Raw genomic sequence first — 22,363 nt, 5'->3', positions numbered from 1 at the left:
CACCAAGCTGCTCCATGTCCAGAGAGAAATAATTCTATTTGTACAAAAATTTAAAAAAAAAAATGGTCCCACGCCATGTGATGTAGGAATTTTTTATACCTACAGAAAAGAGTTTGAAACATTACATTGTGGTAAAGGCTGAAACATTACATGGTATTTACTAGAAGAGGGAGACATTCACTAATTGTTTAACTGGAAAGCATAGGTTGAAAGTTAAGAACTTACCTGAATGCAGAGATGTTTCCTGCCGTCTGCATAATGCTGAGTAGGGATCATTCAAGGGAACCATTCGATGATGGAACTCAAAAGTTGGCCGTTCAAAAAACAAAAAATTGAAGTGATGTGCTGAATTTGAATGAATGCAAGGATAAAGAGCAAAGTATCATGAGTAAAACAGACTTGTAAATGGTGAAGTGAGTTTGGAATAAATACACATCAATTTGTAATCAACGAAATCCAATATGATGTCCTAAACAAAGAGAACATGCACCAACATTAACATAGGGAATGTATGGAGAGAACTTAACAAGAATAGGGGAACACTTCATCCATAAGCCAAAAAACCATTTAGAATAAAGTAAAGGTGCCTCTTGCTACTTAGCCATCACACGGAACTTTAAGAGCTTTCATTTTCTCAGACACTTCCTTTAATTTGGTGTGGAGAGCTACTTGTAACCCTGTCTTTTTTACAAATTCCAAGCTAAACCGTTGAATGTCCTTTTTAAGTTCCTTCAGCTTCTGCTTTTCTTCATTCAATTTGTCAAGCAACTCCTCTTTTTCAGCTCTGATCTGCTCGTTCTCTTGTTTGGACAAGGAGAGAGCTCCAAATAGAGAAAAGTTTTCCTCATTCAATAGGGTGCATTCAGTTTCCATGATGTTGTACTTTTCCCTTAGTGCTTCTAGTTGTTGTCTAATGAAGTCACATTCAGTTGCCAAGCTATGACATCTTTTACTGCCTGCGTCTTCATTCAATACAGGTTCCTTCAGGAAAAAATTCAATTATTCAGGCTGCATATTCACTTCAAAAATTGAAACTTTCTGTTCTGTTTAAACAAAAAATAAAATTTTAAAAAAAACATACACCTAAGGATGATAGTTATACAAGGATGATTGATGAACATATATAGACAACTAATACATTTTCAGCAGTGAATTAATTGTCTCTATATGGATAATTTGGCAAAAAAAATATATAGCATTACATGTTATGAACTTTAAACTTTGAATATCTATTCCAAATTATAAATAATGCTGAAAATATTTCTATTTTATTTAGAACTGAATTTTTGTTAAAAATTCAAATATCTGAGCCTCATGATTAATTAACTGTTTAAAACCTTTTCTATATTTAGTTATCTTTGTATTTTTATTGAGAATTCAATTTCGAGCTTAAACACCAAAATATCTCCATTTTTAATTCATTGTTAATTTAAATTATGAAACACATTTAATACAATTTCAAAATTATCGAGAAAAATTTTATTTGTTTCTAAAAGTTGACCTTCAGACTCAGAAAGCCTTTGACTACCACAAATATAATTTTTTTTTACAACAGTTCAATTTTGACACAACACATTAAACATAGCTAGTTAGCCTAAATGTGAAAGACGAGAGTAAGGAAAAATGTTGACTTACATGTGGCATATCAAATAATGGCAATGGCTGGCATTTTATATCCGGTGTCAATTGAAGCATATCAAGATCAGTGATACAACCTTTGTTTAGTTGCATCCAGAGATCCTCATCGGCTGTGTTGCCAAAAGCTTCAAGGGTAGGGCTTGAATCAAGTTCCATGAAGCAGCTTGGCCGTTTCATGACAAAATCATCTCCCACTGCTTTAAAATTGGGAGTTCTGAGTACATTATGTTTTGACACGCTTGCGTCATCAAGCATGGTTCTTGAGCTTTTTTTGGGCTGCAGAAGTTCAAATGTGAAGTTGATCAGTGTCAATCTACTGAGTCATCAATTCACTAGGTGCTGAGCAATATTTAGTAGATTAATCTGATTACCTGAATTGAAACTGAAGCATAGTCTGAAGTACAGAGGCTGCTAAGATCTTCTAGCTTCTTTTGCTGATCCTTTATGCAAAGTTCTAATGCTGCACGTCTTTTTCTTTCTTCCTCTAGTTCCATTGCAAGTTTTTCACGTTCTAATTCAGACTGGTGGGAATGAATTAAGAAATAAGATTAAAAAAATAGCTAAAACAATGAAACTCACACTTCCAATAGAAATTTAAAGTTTTTAAACACATTTTGTGGCTGACGAAACCTTCATACCTTGTGCATATCATTCCGTTGCTTCAAGATGACTTGTTCCAATACTTCTGAATGAGAACCCTGAACATGGAATGTATGAACTATATGTTTGGAGCATTTTGATAATAACTAATATAAATGAAATAGGACCTGTAGTTTTTCCCGTAATTCTTCAATCTCTTGTTTTTGTCGTTTCAGTAGAGCAGCATCCGTTAAAATCTATAAGACCAAAAGTACTTAGCAACACAAACATCTAACAAGGACTACAAAGGTGTACAACATAATTCCTCAAATATGCTTCATATTGTGATTGGCCTACAAGTTTAACTTGATTCCACAAACATGTAGCTATCTAATGCTTTCCCATAAGAAAAAATCTATATGAAAAACATAAACTTTATTAGGCATCCTAATTCTTTCCCATACAATTAGCCCATTCAAACAGTTTGAACTGAAGTTGCTAGCTTCTAGCTATCAACAGGTAGTTGATCAAACCAAAACTGAAGGACCAACCTCATTCACTTGGACACAATTTGTGATTCGCTTGGCTCTGCTTGCAAATTGAAGTGTCCCTCTACTTTCCTCTATGTGAACCTACAAATTATCAATTATAAACCAATGATATAGAGGAAAATTAAGAACTTCATAAAGTTGTATTAGGAACTACCTCTTCTGGTGCAACTGTACAAATTATAGAAGTTTTTGAGTTGCCACCAAGAGCCGGTTGAAGAATGCGGGTCAACTTACTATCACGATATGGAATGTGCCCCCTATACAATTAAATAGTCATCTTAGACACATTTAAACTCATTAGTAACATTTGTATGTTCCATTAATTAGATTAGTTGATACTTGAAACCGAATCAATTTCATATTAGTAATATAATTTTGTATGATGAGTTACTAAATGAAAATAGTGAAACTATGAAGTTTTCAAAAAAAACATTGAGACATTAGTCTATGTTGCCTAGCAATGCTTATTCTTTTAGATATAGAGCTACTAACTTGATCAAGACAGTAAAGGTGGTTGCAAATGGATTTGAAACCTATCTTCATTGAAACAGGGCTTGCTATATTTAAATTTGTCTATATTTCTAGACAAATTTTGTAAAGATACTAAATATATTTTTTGTATTACGAGTATAAACTAGAGAGTCATGACATGCAATGTAGCATCATAAGAAATCAAAGACAACTCAAATTTCACAATCCAGTTTCCATTATGATGAAATAGGGAACAATCAACTAGTTAGAAGTTGGAGTACCTTTGTTTTCCACTCTCACTGAGTTTGTTGATCACATTACCAAGAATCATTAAGCTCTTATTAATGTGTTTCCCCTCCTTCAGTCTAGCTCCTCCTGCGCCTGTTTTAGCAATCCTCTCTGAGCCAGCTAAATCTACCAAGTTCTGTAAAAGCAAAGCATAAGGTTTGCTTTTGCAGTGATTGCATGATTTTGGACCTGAAATAAAAGAAGAAACACACCAGAACTGATACACGAATAGCTTCTGCATTTGATACATCTTCAGATTCCATGGAATCTCTTGCACTGCTCTCAATAACCTAACAGGATTTCATTTTTAATAAACTAACAACAGGGTGTAATATTGACCGACAAAAAGACATAATAGAAGTACAAACTTTAGGTTCCATACCATCCTAAATATAGTATGTGATCTGCTGCTCCGAGCGTTCATGTTAGTTTCACCAAAATGCCTATTTTCTGCAACCAAAATATGATATTCACACATCAAAGCCATATAAATTATTGATTTAATTTAGACACAACTCATTTTATAAACCTTCTCCAAGTTTGAGTAGTTCAATCACTTGTTCAGAACTGTTCACAATTTCCTCCCTTAGACCCGCCACATAGATTCCTCGCTGAACTCAGAATGGGAAAGGTTTTAGCAGACAAATAGGCATTTATATCCTGAATATCTCTTATGCATCAAGTCTACCTCCAGGCTTTCATGAATTGGGAGTTTCTGGTTTCCCAGCGTCAGTAGATCATTAATCTCTTCATTGTAAATCTCCATATATGAGACCCTAATCAAAAACTCACGGTCCGTAGTCTATTTTCCCAGCAAAAGCATCACTTTTACTTATTTTTCCTCAAAACTATACAAAACCTAACCAAGAAACAAATCGAATCACATACCATCTCGATTGTACTAAATACATCCTTGACAGCAAGAGGGATGATTCCGGGATCCTCTTCCGAGCCATTCATGGTGAAAGTTTTTCCGCTGCTCGTCTGCCCATAAGCGAAAGCAGTCCCTGCAAGCTAAAATGATGAATCTCCAGTACTGGCGGAAAAAGGAAGACAACTGAACTCACCGTTGAACCCATTGATGGCGGCTCGGATGATGGATTTGATGAGGGGATCATAAACCATCGTGTTGCTATAGCTCTGATCAAAGACATAATCTGATCGGAGAAAAAGAATAATAATCAGAAAGAAATATCAGGTGAAATCGGAGACGACGGGAGAAGAGGCGGTGGAGCAGAGAGAGATTCACCGAACGCAAAGGAGACGCCCGAGATCGGAGTTCCAAGGGGCCAGTGAAGCGAGATACGATTATCTTCGACCTTCCAAATCCGATCGGAGGACGGATCGACGGCGGTCGGGGTCGGGGGGCGGAAGCGGACGGCGACGGAGATCTTCTCCATCACTGGGTGTAGTGACGGAAGGCTCCAAGGGCATTTGAACGGGCGCTGCGCCTTCTGCGAGGAAAATAGGAAATCGTTTGAACTACTTCGAAGTGTATACGATCTAGATTGGGCCCATATATAGTTATATGGGCTTATGGCTTACGACAAAAGAAGCCCCAATTTAGCTGAAACATAACAAAAAATTAATTAATTAATTAATAAAAGTGGGCAATGGACCAAAGGCGCAGTTACAGATAGGGGTGTAATCAAGTCGAGTCGAGTCGAGTCGAACTTTTAAATGTTTGAGATTGGCTCGTTTATAATCGATCCGAACTCGAACTTTATTTAACGAATATATTCATGACTCACGAGCTTATTCGAGTTTTTATCGAGTCTAAACGAACTTAATAAGTATAAATTATAAATTTAAATATTCATTAAAAATTAAATTATATATTTACAGAAAATTATAATATTTTTATTAAAATTTATAATTTTATTCTAATAAATAAATTTAATATATTTATCTATATTTTTCATAAATAGAATGTTAAAATCTATAAATTTAATATTAAAATTATTATTTTTTTAATTTAAAAGTTTGTTCATGAACTTAATGAACATGTTCACGAGCTAACGAGCCGAGTATTGCGAAGCTTGAACTTGATTTGCTTATCTTAACGAACCTCGTTAAACGAGCTCAAACGAATTTTTATCGAATCGAACTTCGAATAGCTCACAAGCGACTTGATTCATTTATATCCCTAATTACAGACTTTTCATAGGAGGCATCTAATTGTCAGATTTTTTAAATGACGCATTTATTTTTTATTTTATCGGTCTCATCAATCACTATGCTACTAGGAATAGGAGCATGGAATACTGTATTTTAAAGAATTCATAGAACAACATTTCAAACTTGACTGTATCTTTATATTTTAAAGAACAAATACTGTATTTTAAAAATCAATATTATTGATTTTCAAAAAATTGCACTATAATAGTGCTGCATTTCGAAACATAATATTAATTTGATACTATATAAATCCTAAAATCAGCATTTCAACATCATTATTAATATTTGAATTGCAGCACCAAATTGCGTTCTTCTTTTAATTTGCAATATTATAGTGATGTTGTTCAGGGCTGAAGAGATAAATGAGAAATAAATACCCCAAATGAAATCTAAAAGTTAGGTGCGTCGTGTTGGAATTCGATAGCCCGCCTTTGATTAATGCCGAATTATCAAAATTATCAGTGGTCTTTTATAAAAAAACAATTATCAAAAGATCCCCCATATTTCCAAATTTCTGTCACCTACATCACCCTCCCAACCTGTCGCTGCGTTGACCTCAAAAAACCCACCAACGCCTGTAAACAGAGGCTCGAGCTCCGGTGAGAGGAGAAGGTTGCCGGATTTCATATTTTGTAAATATAATATGCTCTTTCGATAACAAGATCCAAAAAATGACACCTCGTTTCGTAGTTGATAATTAGTGCGCTCTTAATTTTGTTCGTGCTTTACAGTTTACTTCTTTCCTAAAAGCCCGTCGGGCTGTTTGATTATGCTGCTGGTGCTGGCATCGTGAGCTTTTTTGTCCCCATGGAGATCTCCATGCAGAGAGCAAGGCACACAGTCATGATCACCATGGTTTTGGCACTCGCACACCTCACAACTTGCTGTCCTCTCTCCATTACCTCCTCACGAATCACATGAAGGCCTCTGCTCGCTGCTTCAAACACTTTCCATGGCAGCAAGGACCTCGTGGCCTCCATGGCTACCCGCTGAAGTGATCTCCTGCTGTCCTCTAATGGCGTTGTTCCGTGATCAGACCTCGCAGTGTGCCATGTCCTCACCAGGGTCTCCACGGCTCCATTGCCCACGGCGACCAAGACGCCCTTCATCTTAGCCTCGTGCATGGGGTTCGTAAGGCCGGTGAACAAGTCGTCGACGGCGTTTGTCTTCGTTCGCCTATCGAGGTAAGCTGCGGCCGCGGCGCCCACGATCCGCTCGATGAAATGCTCCGCGAGCTCCTTGCAGGTCTTGTCGTCGCGGAGCATGGTAACCCACCTCGGAGCACTACCCTCGTCTGATCTCCGGCATAAATCAGTAGAAGTGATCAAGCCCGATGACAACTCCCTCGCGAAGCTCCCGGTGACCTCCGCTGCGAAGCCTGACCCAGCGCTAGAGAAGAACTTGTCTAGAAAGCATTCGAGGTAGGTAGCAGAGTGAATTCGCGATTCCGACTCCAAAGATTCGGGTTTTCCGGCGGTTAGCTCGGCTGACCGGAGCCCCCGAACGATCCCGGCGGTGAGAGCCTCCGAAGCGCTAGAGATCGCGGCGGAGAAGTCAGACGAACCCGCGAGCTTGGCGATTTGCCGCAAACTGGAGGGGACTTCTGCGGAACCAGACCAAAGGAAGCGGTTCAAGTCGGAGGAGACGATGCTGATGGCCTCAGCGGAGGAAGAGGCGGCGTCGGCGACGGATATCAACCCTCCGGCGATCCTCGCGAACTCTCTCCGCCTGCGCGCGACGGAGGGGAGGTGGTAGAACTTGTAGGCGCCGTAGGCGGAGACTCCGGCTGCGGCGGCGAGGAGGAGGAGGCGCGACCCCCGTCCTCGCCGGGAGGAACCGAGCCGTGGCGCGGCGAGTGACGGCATGAGAACCGAGGAGGTTGCAGTGCTGACTTGGCTGTTGGTGCAGTAAAATAGTTAGAAAGCGAATCTTTCTGAAATGTGAATCACGACATACTTGACTTTGACGTTGACTAAAGTCAAGTTTGAAATGGAATTGCATTGCGTTTGCGATGCGAGAGACGAGCAATTACGTTGAAAAATCCTCACTTATTCACTAACAAAAAAACAAGATCTATTGAATTATGAAGTCACTTCCGTTGTATTCGATTGATTGGAAACTTGTTTCGACTGACATTAAAGGAATTGAAGTTTTGCGCGCGCACAGTTGGTGTGATATTAAGACAGAAGAGTCAATGCAATTAAATGCTGAGTGGGACCATAGGAGGGGCTGCTTGCTCATCTTGCTACGTCATTTATGTCCTCTTCGAATAACTTTCTCTAAAGGCCCATTTCGTTGTATATAAAAAGGCCCGCTTCAGAAAACGAACTAGGGCTCAGTCGACCACTATTTTGAGGCCCGGATCCATTTCCTGTCGCCGGCCGCCGGAGCTCCTTCTCTTTTAACTGAGGATTGAGCGGATCCAATGGAGGGGGAGGCTTTGGGTGGGGATGGAGGCTCTGGGGACCTCGAAGAATCCGCCGCCTCGATCGAGAAGAAGGATTTCAGGAAAGGGAAGAGGAAGAGGTTTCACCAAGCGCTCCTCAATCTCTACCTTCCTCCTTCGCCCCCGCGGTCGCCGCCACCTCGACTGCCTCAAGTAATCTCTTTGGCCACCTCTTCGCCCTTCCATTTTTTCCCCCCTACGTCAGCGAATTTTTTTCTGATCTTTTTGATGTCGTATTACTATCCAAGCAAGAGTAGCTTTAGTTCTTTTAGATTTGTTATCACTAATCAGAGAAGTCAATGCAAATTGGGTATTGCACCGCACCCATTTCTCGCTCTCCATTTTATAGCATGATTTGGTTTTGTATTTGCTTTAAGTATATACACGTTGAATTATGTTTAAGTTAATCTTCTGTATGAAATTTCAGTGATTCAGATATATTTGGATTGAAAATTTACTTTCCTGAAGTTAAGATTTATTATTTACTTTTCTCTTTTACTTTATGAAGTATTGATATATGCAATCAATCTTGTGTGTAAAGAATTAGTTGATGCAAATGCAAATAAGTACAGAGTTGAATCAGGATTTTATAATAGTGATGAAGTACGTTCCCGTAATTAGTGATATGGCCACAAAATTTGTTCGATGATGGGATAAGTTTCATCTGATTGACCTCAAATAGTAGAAACTCATGATCTGCTTGTTTTTGTTATATTATTATGAATCTGTCTTTCGAGAAGTTACCATTTGGCACACAATGAGTTCATAATTAGTGTTCTACTTGTCATTTATCTTAAATAACTTTCTTTAATTTCGAGAGAATAAAGGAAATGGTATGCCAGGCTCAATGTGAAGATGGCTCAGAGCTCATGGTTTTCTTTTGAAGGAGTCAAACTAGAGCTTATACTTTCATTGTTATCAACTGGGGTTATCGAAGGAAGATTAGTTGAGTTTGTTTTCAATGGCCATTGTATTACATGTGTTTGGATGTATCGTGTTGCTCTAGCATATCATATTGCTCTAGAAGTCTAGACCATATTGTCTTAAGGGCGGGTGAGTTAATTGAGTTTAGATCAAAGGGAGAAGCAATTGACACCGTCAGGTTTGATTGACTTAAACAATACCAGGATAGATTTTTCAAGCTTTTTGTCATGTAGATTTGAATTTATTCCTTTATTTCTCTCTTGGAACTTGATTTGGATACCATTTCAAGTCTGTTTCCAGTTCTTAATCATGGATTCTTAAGCTGATCCTGTTCACTATTAGCCAAATGGCTGACTTTTGGTGGATTGACAGTCTTCAACCTTCACGTTTGACCAAAGTAACCTGTCAATTGCTTGTTGCTGAAGGGTGCAAATAGAAGAATTTGAAGAAGATAGGATACAACTTGTAACTGTAACTTCTTCATTCTACCATGTCCTACAACCAACTTGTACAAGTCGTCACAAAAATAATTGATTAACTACTCCAAGGCAACAAATTGATACAATCTTGAAATACAAATAGCACATGTCAAATTTTCTTCTTTAGTCTTTTCATATAGTCTTTCAGAGTTCCTTAGCCCTCTTGATGTTATCTCTGCTGCTAAATAACACCAATATTTGAGCTGCGTTTGCCTTCATTACTAAAATTACACCCTTGATAATCTATGACAGATACCTATGGAAGAGCTAGTGCCTCTTGTTTGTGGGGATTTGGATTCAAATTTTGACCAAGGTAACTGGGTGTACTACAATTTACAAGCTATTTGATGGCGTTCTGGTTATCACTTCTAGCTCATTTGTTTTTGCAGATGTAGATAATAACGGAAGTGAAAGCTCTCAGGCTCTTGCAGATGACCTTGAACCCAAGAAACTCACAAGGGCTCAGAGAAAGAGGCTTAGGAAAAGGAAGTTGAAGGAAGCTGCTTCAATTGGAAGAAAAATCATTGGACCTTTGTTGCCATCCAATGTCCAATATGTGAACGAACCTGAATGACTAACATACTAAAGAGTTCCTTTATGTTATGTACAGCTTGTTATATTAACTGATTTTCTTCTAATTACAAGCTTAGATGACTTTTGTTTGCAGAATTTGTAGGATCTCAGGCTATTTTATTTGTCTCATGCACAGTCTGATTCCCATGATAAATAAATCTGTAATGAACTGAAGCTCTGATATTATTTGCCCATTAATTGCGCTCTGTGAAATTATTGTAGTAAAAAAAAGTTTGTGGAATCCGCAAATAGAGCGCTCCCACTTAGTTAGTCTCATGGTGGCAAAAGACGAATACGTTCGCTCCCGGCGCTCCAGTCAATCCGTTTCAGGATCAACACAAAGAAGGTAAATCACGGATGGTTATTAGTCTTTGGAATAGTGATTAGCACATAAGGGAGGTATTTACTTCGATTTTGTCCACATAGTTAGTCTCATGACCATATATAGGAGGTAAATCAAGAAACTATGATTGACCATTAGAGCATTCATATTGGTATTAGTGCTTGAAGTGTTAATGTCAATGTGGATACTTTTAGCAGTACTATAACATTAACGCATTCAATTTCTTGAACGCGTTAATGCCTACATATATAAAAAAAAAAAATAAACATATTGGCATTAACATGTTTGTATTAATGCCAATGTGGGTATTTTACATGGTAGTGGACTCATACTTTTAATGAGGTGCTGGATATTATAATAAAAATGGGTTATAGTAATATCTATCCTACAGTAATCAATTCAATTATGACCCGGACTCAAATTCAATTATGGATCTACATGATTTGTTTTAATCCATCCAATTCAAATGATCCTGTCCAATCAAATTGGCACATTCAAAGATATGAGCAGATCTCGTGCAACAAGTCTTTGCTTTGCCTCCCTAATAATTCCACCACAGATGGTCGTTTTCCTCCACCGCAACCAAATTTCCTGCAAGATGCTCTGCAGTGGCCTGACCTGATCCTTTACCGCCGCCGGGTCCGCCGATCAATTGCCGTCAAAGAGAGAGCGCAAAGTGTCGACTTCACCTGAGCGTCCTGTGGCAGCGAGAGAAGAAAGCTACGTGACGGCGACAGAGTGAATGCTCCGTTCGTGGCTGGCTTCATCCTTTATTTCTCGATGAGTTTGCGGATTGGAGCTTCAGCAGAGGACGAGTTGACAAAAGGGACGGCACGGGAAGAAGATGACAAGGAGCAGAACAGGACCAGGAGTGGTGGGTAATGGCGCCGGAGCAGGACAGCTGCCACCGGCGGTGTGGGAGCTCCTCGCGGACCTCCGCCCTGTGGACCACGGCCAGACCACACAAGCGGCGCCCCCGCTGCCGATGATTCCGCCACCGGATTCTTAAATTAATCGCGTTTTTAAAAACACTCTTTCGCTACTGGATTCATGCAAACTGACGATCAGACGATATCAACAGTCCGGATTTGCTCTCAAAAGAATAAAATGGGGACCCATAAGAGCAGAAAAGCCTTGCTGTGTAGCTCGAGTTGCACTTGCGCAGCTGTAGGAAAGTGACGAACTGGGGAGGATGACATTGGCAACAGTAGAAAATAAAGGGTATGAAAAGATGTGAATATTCCAATTGAGTTGATCCAATCATGCAAAAACAGTTCGCGCGATAGGAAACGAGCTGCTGCAGTGACAGGCCGAAGTGTCACAATTAAAGAATTCAGGGGATCCACTTCAGAGAGCAATGATTAGGTGTGTTCTTCAATACAACCTACTGTATAGCCATTTCATCACCGTCTTTGGTGAGTTCGTCAGCCTCGCAGAGCAAATGCATGTACTACGATGACGAGAATGCTCCTCGAGACCGTCTGCCATTGGTGAGTTCGTTCGTTTACTAATGCAAACCACAATGCAACAATTTGGGAGCAAGCAAATGAATTTGAAGACTTGGATTTCGGAGGGTGATTCGAGAAAACCTCCAGAGTAAAGTGAAAGTTTTCTCTAAATTAACATGAAAATGTCGAGGAGAAAACTTTGAGACCGAGGGAAGAGAGAGGAAAAGGAAGAGCGACCGGTTCTCCTTCCTCTGTCTTTTTCTAGTGGCCATCCTTTAATAATTTCTCCCTTCTTTTCCCTTTCAGCAGCGGAGGAATCAAATAAAAAGAGAGAGGAGAAAGGAGACAAGTCAGACAGAGATGGAATCGCCATGGCTGCTGCTACTGATGAGGATCCACGACGAAGATCGCGGTGATCATCAACAAATTTAATCCACTAAAATCGCTCTCCTCTGTTCAATCTCGTCTTCAAGCTCCATTTTTTTCCCCTTAATTAAGGACCAGAGCAAGGGCGTGGCGCCGGAATTATGTAATCAAGAAGCATTTTTTGTTTGTTTCATGAGTTTTAATTAATTTCTTGTTTGGATCGATGGATGTTTTGGTTGATTTGGCGGTTGCAGATCTGAAAGTTGGCTTGCCCGTGATCTATGATGGTGAAGAGTAGAGCAGAAATATGGGAGCGGCCACGAAGCTGATGAGGAGCTCGACCAAGACCCGCCTAGACATCGTCCCCCTACATCGCCGGAGCCGCACCATGTTTCATGGCTTCCATCAAGGCCTCTTAAGCTTCCCCGACGGCCTGGATAGCGGCAACCGCGACCACGTCGCTGAGCAGAACAGGCGAGACAATGGTAGCGCCGCTGGGGTACACCCCGCGCTCGTCCTTCCAATAGAAGACGAGACCACTATCTACGATTCCGCTTCTGAAGAAGCCGCCGCCACCGCCGCTGCTGTCGGAGGTCACATGCTCTCTGACTTGTTCAATTGTCCGCAGCCGTCAGGGCTGGCGGCACCGATGGACTTCCATATCATCCCTTCGAGATCCGTAGCCATGGGCGCAGCCGTGGACTGGTACGGCGCCGACCGGCATCACCACTATCAGCAGCAGCATTCAGCGGCTGGTTTGAGCACCGACTCCTCCTCCGCGATGCAGCTTTTCCTCATGAACCCGACGGCAATGCAACAATCACCTCAACAGATTGGATCTTCATCTTTGCCACCACAAATTGCCACCTTTCATCATCATCCCTTTACGGAGTCATCTCCCTTCGGCGCCGGCCGGATGGTAGAAAGCCAAGGACTGTCACTCTCGCTCTCCTCCTCCCTGCAACACCTGGAGATGAAGGCCAAGGCCACCGACGAACTCCGAATGAGGGAAGGGATCCTATACTTCAATAACAATCAACACCTGCAGGACCAGCAGTCGCACGTCGCCGCCTTTGGGGGCGGCGGAGCCGGCATAGTCAACCTGTTGAGAAGCTCCAAGTACGCCAAGGCAACGCAAGAGCTCCTTGAGGAATTCTGCAGCGTGGGAAGAGGACCAACAAAACAGGCCAATAAACTTGCAAAGCGCGGTAGCACATCCAATTCTAACCGTAACTCGCAGCATTGGCAACTCCGGCGGCGCATCAAAGGGCTCTCCGGCTTTGTCTCCTGCCGAACGATTGGACCTCCAGAGGAAGAAGACCAAGCTCATCTCCATGCTCGACAAGGCACGTATAATTTATCGATACAATTTTCAATTTCCGGCAATTTATTCATTACATATAGAATTCCGGTAAATTGGTGGGCGCCGACGGCCACACACATAGGTGATCGAGATGATTCTCGGGTCATTTTTAACAAGATTTCTCGATAGTGGTTGTTGGGTGGGGTTGCTTTCCATTATGGGCATTTTCAATAACAAAAACCTTGGTTAAATAGATCTCTAATAAATCTTTGCAATACCAATTCTGTATGCTTCGACAGACATAGAAACCACAAAGGAAGAAGAAGAATTTTACCGTAGAATACTTTTCTGCAGCTGCAACAACAGCACTGATTCGATTAGTTGATCTGTTTCTTTCATCAAATCCTGCGTAGAGTGCAGTGTCCTACATCAACCGCGGGCTCTTGTTATCTTCCCACAGAACTGAAATGATGATGTATGATATTTGTCGCTCTTTATCTCCACGATTGCATCATGATTCTAGGCACCAAAGGCATGATAGACGCCAGATAACAGAGGGGAATTGTTTTTTTTTACTCTCTTCCATAGTCTTTTCGATGTAATAGTGATTAGTGAAGAAAAGCTAATCAACAATAAATTACTGCGATTTCGTCGATTGTGATAGCAGGTAGACAGGAGATACAACCGCTACTGCGAGCAGATGCAGATGGTGGTGAACTCGTTCGATTCGGCGATGCAGTTCGGGGCGGCGACGCCGTACACGGCGTTGGCGCAGAGGGCCGTGTCGCGCCACTTCCGGTGCCTCAGGGACGCGATCGCGGCGCAGCTGAAGCAGACGCGCGACGCACTCGGGGATAATAATAATAATAATAATAATAAAGACGGCGGCGCAGATAGGAGTTCTGGTGGCTCCGCCATCATCACCAAGGGCGCCACGCCGCGGCTCCGCCTGCTGGACCAGATCCTCCGCCAGCAGTCCACTTTCAGCCAGTTGGGCATGATGGAGCCGGAGTCGTGGCGGCTGCAGCGCGGGCTTCCGGATCGCTCCGTCAACATTCTCCGAGGATGGCTGTTTGAGCACTTCCTTCACCCGTACGCCTTCTCGTCAAAGCTAATTTACAAATTAATTTGCACGTTTAAACATCTGCGATATAATACTCCTCTTCATATCAGTTTCCAATTTTAAGAGCCCAATTTACTACTTGATGAAAAATTTCATAGAATCGTTATCCATTTGACTAATCATTTTGTTTACTCCATCTGCAATTTCAAATTCCCTCTAGATGGTCGTTCTAAAGCTTGTCGTACAGTGAGTAGGGTTACACTGTACATCGAAGATCTGACACCGAGCATTTATTACAATATTATTCCACTGCCGTGAAGGATTTGTCCTTTCCTCAACTGCTTTTCATTTCTATGAGCAGAGCAGAGCAGAGCATAGCATAGCATGCATCCCGTGTCCCATGAACAGGCTTTACTTTTAATGTTGTTTAGACCTTGTCGTCCATGTGCTTAGTCGCCCTTGCACCAGAAAAGCTGCAAGAGGAATTGGTGACTGAATTCATAGAAGAAATCGATGGTTTGGTCGTGTGGTTTGTTCTCAGGTACCCTAATGATTCAGATAAGCATTTGTTGGCGAGACAGACAGGTTTATCCAGGAACCAGGTTATCCCATGAATCTCTTCCTGCCTTTGTCTTCAGTGATTTTTCGATTAACCTCGTAAACGGCGTTGATCATGGTTGATGTAGGTGGCCAACTGGTTCATCAACGCGAGGGTGAGACTGTGGAAACCGATGGTGGAGGAGATGTACCTACAAGAATCCAAAGTGGAGGAGGAGGAGGCGCCTCCGCCGGAGGAAGAGATGCATCAAGGAACGCACTCACCTACGATGAGACCCGAATCCGTTAACCCTGCAGCAGTTGCCTTCGCCGAAGAGGCATTCGATCAAGTGCACCGGTTGGCCACGGCGGCGAGGTCTGGCGGTGCCGGAGACGTGTCGCTCACGCTCGGAGTACGGCATGCAGGAGCCGCATCGGAGAGGAGCAGGTCCTCGGTTAGGGACTTCTCCGAATGTTGAATTTTAAACAATGCTAGAAATCGAACCACCTTTGACGCAACGAAATTAACTGAGATAGACACAGCAAGAACATAGACATTAATCTATAAAATCATTTGCAGGTTTCTTTTCATTATTATTAAATTTTGTCACCGGAGAACACTAACGGAATTGTGAATGATGAATCGCAAACTGATGATGATTAATTTTAGCTTATTTCTAACAAATGGAAGAAATGACAATTTCAACTCTAATTTTATATCCTCGACCATAATCTGTAAGGATCACGATCTTATCCGGTATCAATTTAGGGATAAAATCAGATTAGCAAGGATCGGATTGGATGTAGAATCGTATTATCCTATTAGAAATCCGTTAAATTTAATTTAGTATTTAATAGCACGATTAAATTAATAAATCAATTTAATATTTAATTAATTTTTAAAAATAAATTAATAATATTAATTGATCCAGTGCGAAAATCGAAAAGATGGAAAGCTGGAGATGTGACACTCATGCTGACTTCATGTGGATTTCGCTCGGACCTATAACACAAATTACGTCAATGCCGACCCAGGGAAGAGATCCTAGGCATTGGCCCTCTGACGCTCAAGTCAGTCACCGACGATGAAGTGGAAAGAGGAGCAACAAGAAGACTCTAGTACAAACAGTGAATATCGCATACTTCCGTCGATACTTGAACCCCCTTTATATAGAGCTCCAGTAGCGCGTGTGCATGCTTCCCAAGACGAGCACGCTTCTCAAATCTTTCCCTGAAAAGACTTGTCAGGAAAGTGTCCCTGACATAGTACCTTAACAGACCGAGCATATATCTGAAGTGACAGTGGAAGCTTCCGCCGTACGATCTTCTAACAGTCCATGTCTGGTGTAGATGGCATTAACTCCCAAAAGGATATCACTAGATATCATCAAAGGTGTACTACTAGACCGAGTGGGTTGGTCGCTCAGCCGGAATTTCGTCGTCCTGGTGCCCCATCTGCCCGGTAAGAACCTTGTTGTTCCTTAGTGTGTGTTTGCTCGACCGTAGGTTCACTTTGTTATTGTCAAAGCCTGTTGTCAGGCCGAGCGGGGTAGTCGCTCGGCCGAAGCCTGTTGTCAGGCCAAGTGAAATAGCCACTTGACCAAAGTTGAACTCTACATATCAATCTCTGTTGTCTGGCCGAGTGGGGTAGGCGCTCGGCTCGGCTTCTGCATATTATCTCCCTTGAGTATCGGTTGTTCGATTGCTCCCCGTGTCGAAGGTGACGGTGGGTCTAAGCCTTCTCCCCGGTCGGGCCATACTTCGCATGACCGGTTGATGTCATCTACGCATTGACCACTTTAACTTTTACCTCCTTTGACCTCCACCATGGCAACAAGGTGTGACCCTTCATCATCACCGCATCACAAGCCTCCCCCTCAAGTCTAGTCGAAGGAGGCTGTAAGTCCGACTGTCTGGACAATTGTCTGAGCAGATTTCCTCGTGATCGGCACAACGAAATCGTGCAAATCCCTGCGTATTAAGGCTGAGTGTGTTCCCATGCCGTCATTAAAATGCCGACCCATGGCGATGCGCCATGTGTCCTGCCCACTGCCGCCGCACGCCTGATGTGACAGGCGGATATCCACTGTGATGTGATGTTTGGCGGTTCAAATTCAACGGCCTGATCTTGGCCTAGGTTTCCGCAACCTAGATCGGACGGCTTCGGTTGGTCGACCCCGAGGCTTATAACCCCGTGCGTGTCTCCACTTCTTCCTTTGCATCCTCGTCTTCGTGATCTTCGACGATAGCTTCTTTGTGCTTCAACGACATCTCTCCTCCACTGCTGCACCGTCGACCTATTTTCTTGTAAGCTTCCCTCTGATCGCGTCTGTCCTCTAGTTTCTTGGTTTTTCTTTGCGTTCCGGCGATAGCTAATGTGCGCAAATATTATGATCTTCTACGCATGTTTTAGCGTACATTCACGTGACTTACGCACATATATTCTTCACATGATCGCATCTTTTATCTTGTATTCATCATATCTATTGTTTTGTTCGAATATCTACTCTTTGTTTGGTTTTATGTTGGCAGGAAAGATTTTCGGAGCTTGAACGGAGGGTATTGATGCACCGGAACCAACCAGACAACACGGTCGTGCAACCCTACACGGCCGTGTGGCCAAACAGGAGAGGAAGAGCACACGGCCGTGCAACCCTGCACGACCGTGCGACCACAACAGCAGCCAGTCAGCACACGACCGTGCAACCTTGCACGGTCGTGCCACCCCAGACAGAGAAGGAGATTTGCACGGTCGTGCACCCCTGCACAACCGTGCCCTAGGAGACAGAGCCCAAGGGCTACACGGGCGTGCAACCCTGCATGGTCATGCAGCCATGCACTAAACCGAAGAAGGGCATGGTCGTGCCGCCCTTACACGGTCGTGCCGCCCTTACACGGTCGTGCCGCCCTTACACGGCCGTGCGTGCCGCCGCGGCCAAACCCTAAGGCTATATAAGGGTTTTAACCCTTTTTGCCAAGGGGGAGGCGAGCCGTCAAGGAGAAAAGGATCTTGGAGCAATTCTACGCCGCTTTGGATCGCCGTTTAGCGAACTTCCACCACCACATCGACTCCAGAAGCTGAGAGTTGGATCCGAAGGCCACTCTTCGACACCCGATAAGCATATTCCTTCTTACTTGATGAGAATTGTATGTTTGTCTATACTATGTTTTCGGATATTTCTCTAACATTCATGGAGTAGATTCCCTTGTTCTGGGATTAGGGAGTAGTCGTGGTATGGATTGATATAAGACTCGAATTGTATTTGTACTTGCTGGATGAACCTTCATGCTTTGTTTCAATTGTTAATTGCTTACTTTTGATTGTGAAGAACTTGTCAGCCTCGTAGAGGATTACCACTAGATCGTACACTCGAGGGGTCATAGTGACAGGGGTAACCCGTTCACAGACATCTATGATAGCTCCTTGAGAGGAAGGCAAATTCTCCCCAAGGGAGCGAGAGACCAGGCTTAGCTCTACTCACTATTCTTAATTTACCAGTTAGAGTTATGCCCTCAAGATTTGCCGAGGTGCCCTAGTGACAGGGGTAAACCGTGACAGGACTTCTTAGGGCATTACCCTATTCTGGCTCTTGAGAATACCCACTTAGCTTCCGGCAATAGCAGGAATAAGGACAGCGAGAATAAGACAAACCGAGACACATCAATACTACCACGACGAAATCGACCCCTAGAACTCCTCATCACCAAGTAATATTTCGACCTTGCGACTCTCGACTCTTTCCCTCGACCTTTCTTTTCCCTTAGCCTGATCAAGACCGTTGTTAGTCTAGCTAACCATAAGTGAGCGATTGCTAGTGCTTATAGCTAGTCCCTATGGGATCGATATTTTTATTACTGACGATGAATCCGTGCACTTGCGAAAGCGTAATAAGTTTTTGGCACCGTTGTCGAAGACTGCATCCATAACACTAGCTAGGTCATATTGGATTAGACTAGGCTTTGTTTTCTTTATTCTCTGCATATATATATATATATATATATAATATTTTCACTCTTCTTCCTTACTGCATTCATTCTTTTTCATTTCTTGTTGTCATATTTTCTATCTTGTTCTCTTTTCTTCTGCATGTGTAGAGCTAACCTTTCAAGACAGCTGCTACCATTTGATCCAGAGATTGACAGGACCTTTCTGAGGAGAAGGAACTTACAGAAAGCTTTCCAAGCAGCAAAAGAACCCTCAGAAATGACCGAAAAACTGCTGAAAGATTATGCGGCATCATATGCACTAGGGGTCCAATCCAGTATCACTCGACCACCCATCAATGCTGACAACTTTGAGATCAAGCCCGCAATAATCCACATGGTCGAGCGAAATCAATTCGGAGGGGGGGTCACACGAAGACCCGAATAATCATCTAGAGCTGTTTTATGAAATTTGTGGCACGATGAAGGTGAATGAGGTTCCTCTATAATCGGTGAGACTGCTTCTTTTCGGATTCTCTCTAAAAGACAGGACCAAGCAGTGGCTAAATTCTCTACCAGCAGATAACATATCGTCTTGGAAACAATGTGAGCAGAAATTCTTAGACAAGTTCTACCCCCCCAAGCAAGACTGCCCACATGAGGAACCTAATTGCCAGTTTCAAGCAGATAGACTCAGAATCCCTATTTGAAGTCTGGGACCAGTTCAAGAGCATGTAGAGACAGTGCCCCCATCATGGCCTTGAGAAGTAGCTGGTTCTACACACCTTCTATAATGGAATAAATTATCACACGAAGGTATCATTGGATTCTGCGGCAGGAGGAGCACTGATGAACAAAAGCCTTGATGAAGCTGAAGAGATAATAGAAAATGTGGCACTAAACCACCATCAGTGGCCATCTGAAAGAGCTAGCGGTGCTTTCTCAGGAAATCAGATGAAGGCGTCAGGAAAATTTAAGGAGAATGCATTCACACTCATGTCTGCGAAGCTGGACGCCCTGACTAAGAAATTTGAAGCCATGAGTAGCAACACAGCTAATGCAATAGTCTGTGCTTGCGACATCTGCGGAAGTGCGAACCGCGCTCAAGATACTTGCCCCCTTGGGCCAATGCAGGCACAGATAAACCAGCTTGAGCAATGTGATGCAATAACAGGCTACAATCAGAGGCAAAATAATCCGTACTCCAACACATATAATCCTGGATGGAGGAACCACCCCAACTTTTCATACCGAAATAATCAAGTCCAGTGGCCGACACATCAGACCTACCAACATGGACAGCAGACTCATCAACAGCAGCAACCTACACAGCTGTCTAGGATTGAAAAGATGCTTGAGGAAGCTCTCTCGGAGCAAAAGAAGATGAGGAGCGAGATCAAGCAACTGACTCAGAGGCTGGAGAACTCAGAAAAATACCAGAAGATGCAAGACAGCCAGATAACCCAGATAGCTCAGCCCATCTCAAGAACACAAGGTACATTCCCAGGGAAACCAGATTTAAATCCGGTGGAACATTGCAATCGCATTGAGCTGCGGAGCGGACGTATTTTGGGAAACCCTCAAATCATCACTCAAATGGAGGTTGACTCAGAAAAGGAACCCACCTCCTAATGCCCAATCGGACTCAAAGCAGGGATGGAGAAGAGGGTACTAAAAAGATTGGAGAAGCTTGTCGACTATCCCATGTAATCGATGATCCCGTTTCCTCGAAGCTTATAGCATTCCAAAAGGATGAAGAGTTTCACCGGTTACGAAAAGGTTAAAGAGATTTGCGTTGAGGTACCATGTTAGATGCGCTGCACCAGATGCCGAAGTTCACAAAATTTTTAAAGGGAATCTTATCCAATAGAAGGCAAAAAGGTGACTTCGAGACCATAGCATTGACAGAGGGTTGCAGTGCTCTTTTTATGGCGAATTCCCAACCAAAACTTCAAGATCCAGGAAGTTTCTCCATACCGTGCAAAATTAGCTCTGAACTCATACCGAGAGCCTTCTGCAACTTGGGAGCTAGTGTCAACCTACTCCCGTACTCTCTGTGCAAGAAGTTGGGACTCCAGAGCATTAAACTGACTATTATGACACTGCAATTGGCTGATCATTCATGTAGATACCCAATGGGTATAGTGGAAGACGTGCCAGTAGAAGTGGGGGGGTTGTGTCATCCCCACGAACTTCATCATTATGGATATGAAAGAGGACCCCAAAATCCCAATCATTCTTGGAAGACCATTCCTCGTCACGGCAGGAGCCCTCATTGATGTGAAGAATCACAAGCTATCATTGGAGATCGGTAAAGAAAGAATTGAATTTGATTTGTCCACCCCTTCTAACTGCATCTCCTTTTCCCAGGGAAATCCTAGCAGGATAGATGCACGTGAGGTCGAGGAGCGCACATTTCGAGAAAGTTCCCCTCCCGTGGACGACAAGAAGTATATATGTCCTGCACGAGCAAAGCTAAAGGCGCAGACTGGAACACTAACCCTAGGAGGAGAGCCGTGCTTCCATGGGTTTAGCCCGCACTAACCGGAACGGGGTCGAGCTAAAGACCTAAAACAAGCGCTTCTTGGGAGGCAACCCAAGGGTTTTCCCTTTTCATTTTAGTTGATCATTCTCTTATGTGTTTTGTTTCTTTGATAAGTTTAGTCAAGTGTTTTATTTGGTTGTTCCTTTTCAGGATGTGCATGGCCTCCACGAGTTGGTCGTGCGCAGTTCATAGGCGTGGAGGCGTCGGAGGGGCTGAAACAAAGAAAGATGAGTCATCCCAAGTTAAAAGGAGGCTGTAACCTTGCACGGTTGTGCGTAGCTGACGAGGAGCAAAGCCACGCCGTGCCACCGGGCACGACTGTGTGGCTTGAGCCGAGAAGAAAAGGGCTGCGTGCCATCAGCCACGGCTGTGCGGAGAAACCAGAGGCGAAGGAGATCTGGGCGTGCCACTCGGCACCGTGCCCACAGGAGAGGAGAAAGGAGGAGGTCGTGCTATCCGGCACGGCCGTCAGAACCCGGTCTAACCCGACAGTGTCCCACCCCGTGCGGCGCCGCCTACCTCCTCCAAGAAACCCTAGCCTCTACCTTTCTCTCTCCCAAAAACTTCCCCTCCCAATACACCTCATCTAACCCTAATTTCTCCTTCTAGAGTCCACTTTTTCTTAAATCTACATCTAGATCTAATAGATTTCCAAGCCAAGACTTTGGAAAAGGAAGCTAATCCCCTACACCTCCTCTCCCCTGCTC

General features: G+C 43.1%; 3 protein-coding genes and 1 pseudogene across 3 annotated transcripts; 2 read left to right on the top strand and 2 right to left on the bottom strand.

Moving 5' to 3' along the window:
- Positions 1-418: 418 nt before the first annotated feature.
- On the bottom strand, positions 419-5,008 carry LOC122046656 (kinesin-like protein KIN-7L). Its single transcript, XM_042607439.1, has 15 exons — positions 4,777-5,008; positions 4,595-4,684; positions 4,416-4,534; positions 4,216-4,329; positions 4,057-4,138; positions 3,910-3,977; positions 3,740-3,817; positions 3,521-3,663; positions 2,923-3,025; positions 2,769-2,849; positions 2,406-2,474; positions 2,277-2,336; positions 2,010-2,159; positions 1,636-1,914; positions 419-981 (listed from the first exon to the last, which is right to left on the bottom strand). The coding sequence occupies exons 1-15, from the start codon at positions 4,925-4,927 to the stop codon at positions 598-600; spliced, it is 1,971 nt and encodes a 656-aa protein (XP_042463373.1). The 5' UTR covers positions 4,928-5,008; the 3' UTR covers positions 419-597.
- A 1,330-nt stretch (positions 5,009-6,338) lies between these two features.
- Positions 6,339-7,571, bottom strand: LOC122049383 (protein PHLOEM PROTEIN 2-LIKE A10-like). The gene has a single exon (XM_042610769.1). The coding sequence runs from the start codon at positions 7,568-7,570 to the stop codon at positions 6,473-6,475; it is 1,098 nt and encodes a 365-aa protein (XP_042466703.1). The 5' UTR covers position 7,571; the 3' UTR covers positions 6,339-6,472.
- Positions 7,572-8,018: 447 nt separating this feature from the next.
- LOC122046655 lies at positions 8,019-10,220 on the top strand. Its single transcript, XM_042607438.1, has 3 exons — positions 8,019-8,304; positions 9,807-9,867; positions 9,944-10,220. The coding sequence occupies exons 1-3, from the start codon at positions 8,131-8,133 to the stop codon at positions 10,126-10,128; spliced, it is 420 nt and encodes a 139-aa protein (XP_042463372.1). The 5' UTR covers positions 8,019-8,130; the 3' UTR covers positions 10,129-10,220.
- A 786-nt stretch (positions 10,221-11,006) lies between these two features.
- Positions 11,007-15,851, top strand: LOC122046654 (annotated as a pseudogene).
- Positions 15,852-22,363: the final 6,512 nt, after the last annotated feature.

This window comes from Zingiber officinale, chromosome 2B (assembly GCF_018446385.1).
Source record: "Zingiber officinale cultivar Zhangliang chromosome 2B, Zo_v1.1, whole genome shotgun sequence".
Lineage (NCBI taxonomy): Eukaryota > Viridiplantae > Streptophyta > Magnoliopsida > Zingiberales > Zingiberaceae > Zingiber > Zingiber officinale.
This window is presented reverse-complemented; position numbering and strand designations above follow the sequence as displayed.

What these genes read in the sequence shown, in the direction of transcription:
- LOC122046656 (XM_042607439.1), bottom strand. Translation starts at nt 4,927, where the DNA reads ATGGAGAAGATCTCCGTCGCCGTCCGCTTCCGCCCCCCGACCCCGACC. An exon ending in AGTGAGAGTGGAAAACAAAG is followed by an intron (nt 3,026 to 3,520) that starts GTACTCCAACTT and finishes TTAATTGTATAG; the next exon opens with GGGGCACATTCCATATCGTG. An exon ending in ATGCTTCAGTTTCAATTCAG is followed by an intron (nt 1,915 to 2,009) that starts GTAATCAGATTA and finishes GAACTTCTGCAG; the next exon opens with CCCAAAAAAAGCTCAAGAAC.
- LOC122049383 (XM_042610769.1), bottom strand. Translation starts at nt 7,570, where the DNA reads ATGCCGTCACTCGCCGCGCCACGGCTCGGTTCCTCCCGGCGAGGACGG.
- LOC122046655 (XM_042607438.1), top strand. Translation starts at nt 8,131, where the DNA reads ATGGAGGGGGAGGCTTTGGGTGGGGATGGAGGCTCTGGGGACCTCGAA. An exon ending in CGCCACCTCGACTGCCTCAA is followed by an intron (nt 8,305 to 9,806) that starts GTAATCTCTTTG and finishes AATCTATGACAG; the next exon opens with ATACCTATGGAAGAGCTAGT. An exon ending in GGATTCAAATTTTGACCAAG is followed by an intron (nt 9,868 to 9,943) that starts GTAACTGGGTGT and finishes TTGTTTTTGCAG; the next exon opens with ATGTAGATAATAACGGAAGT.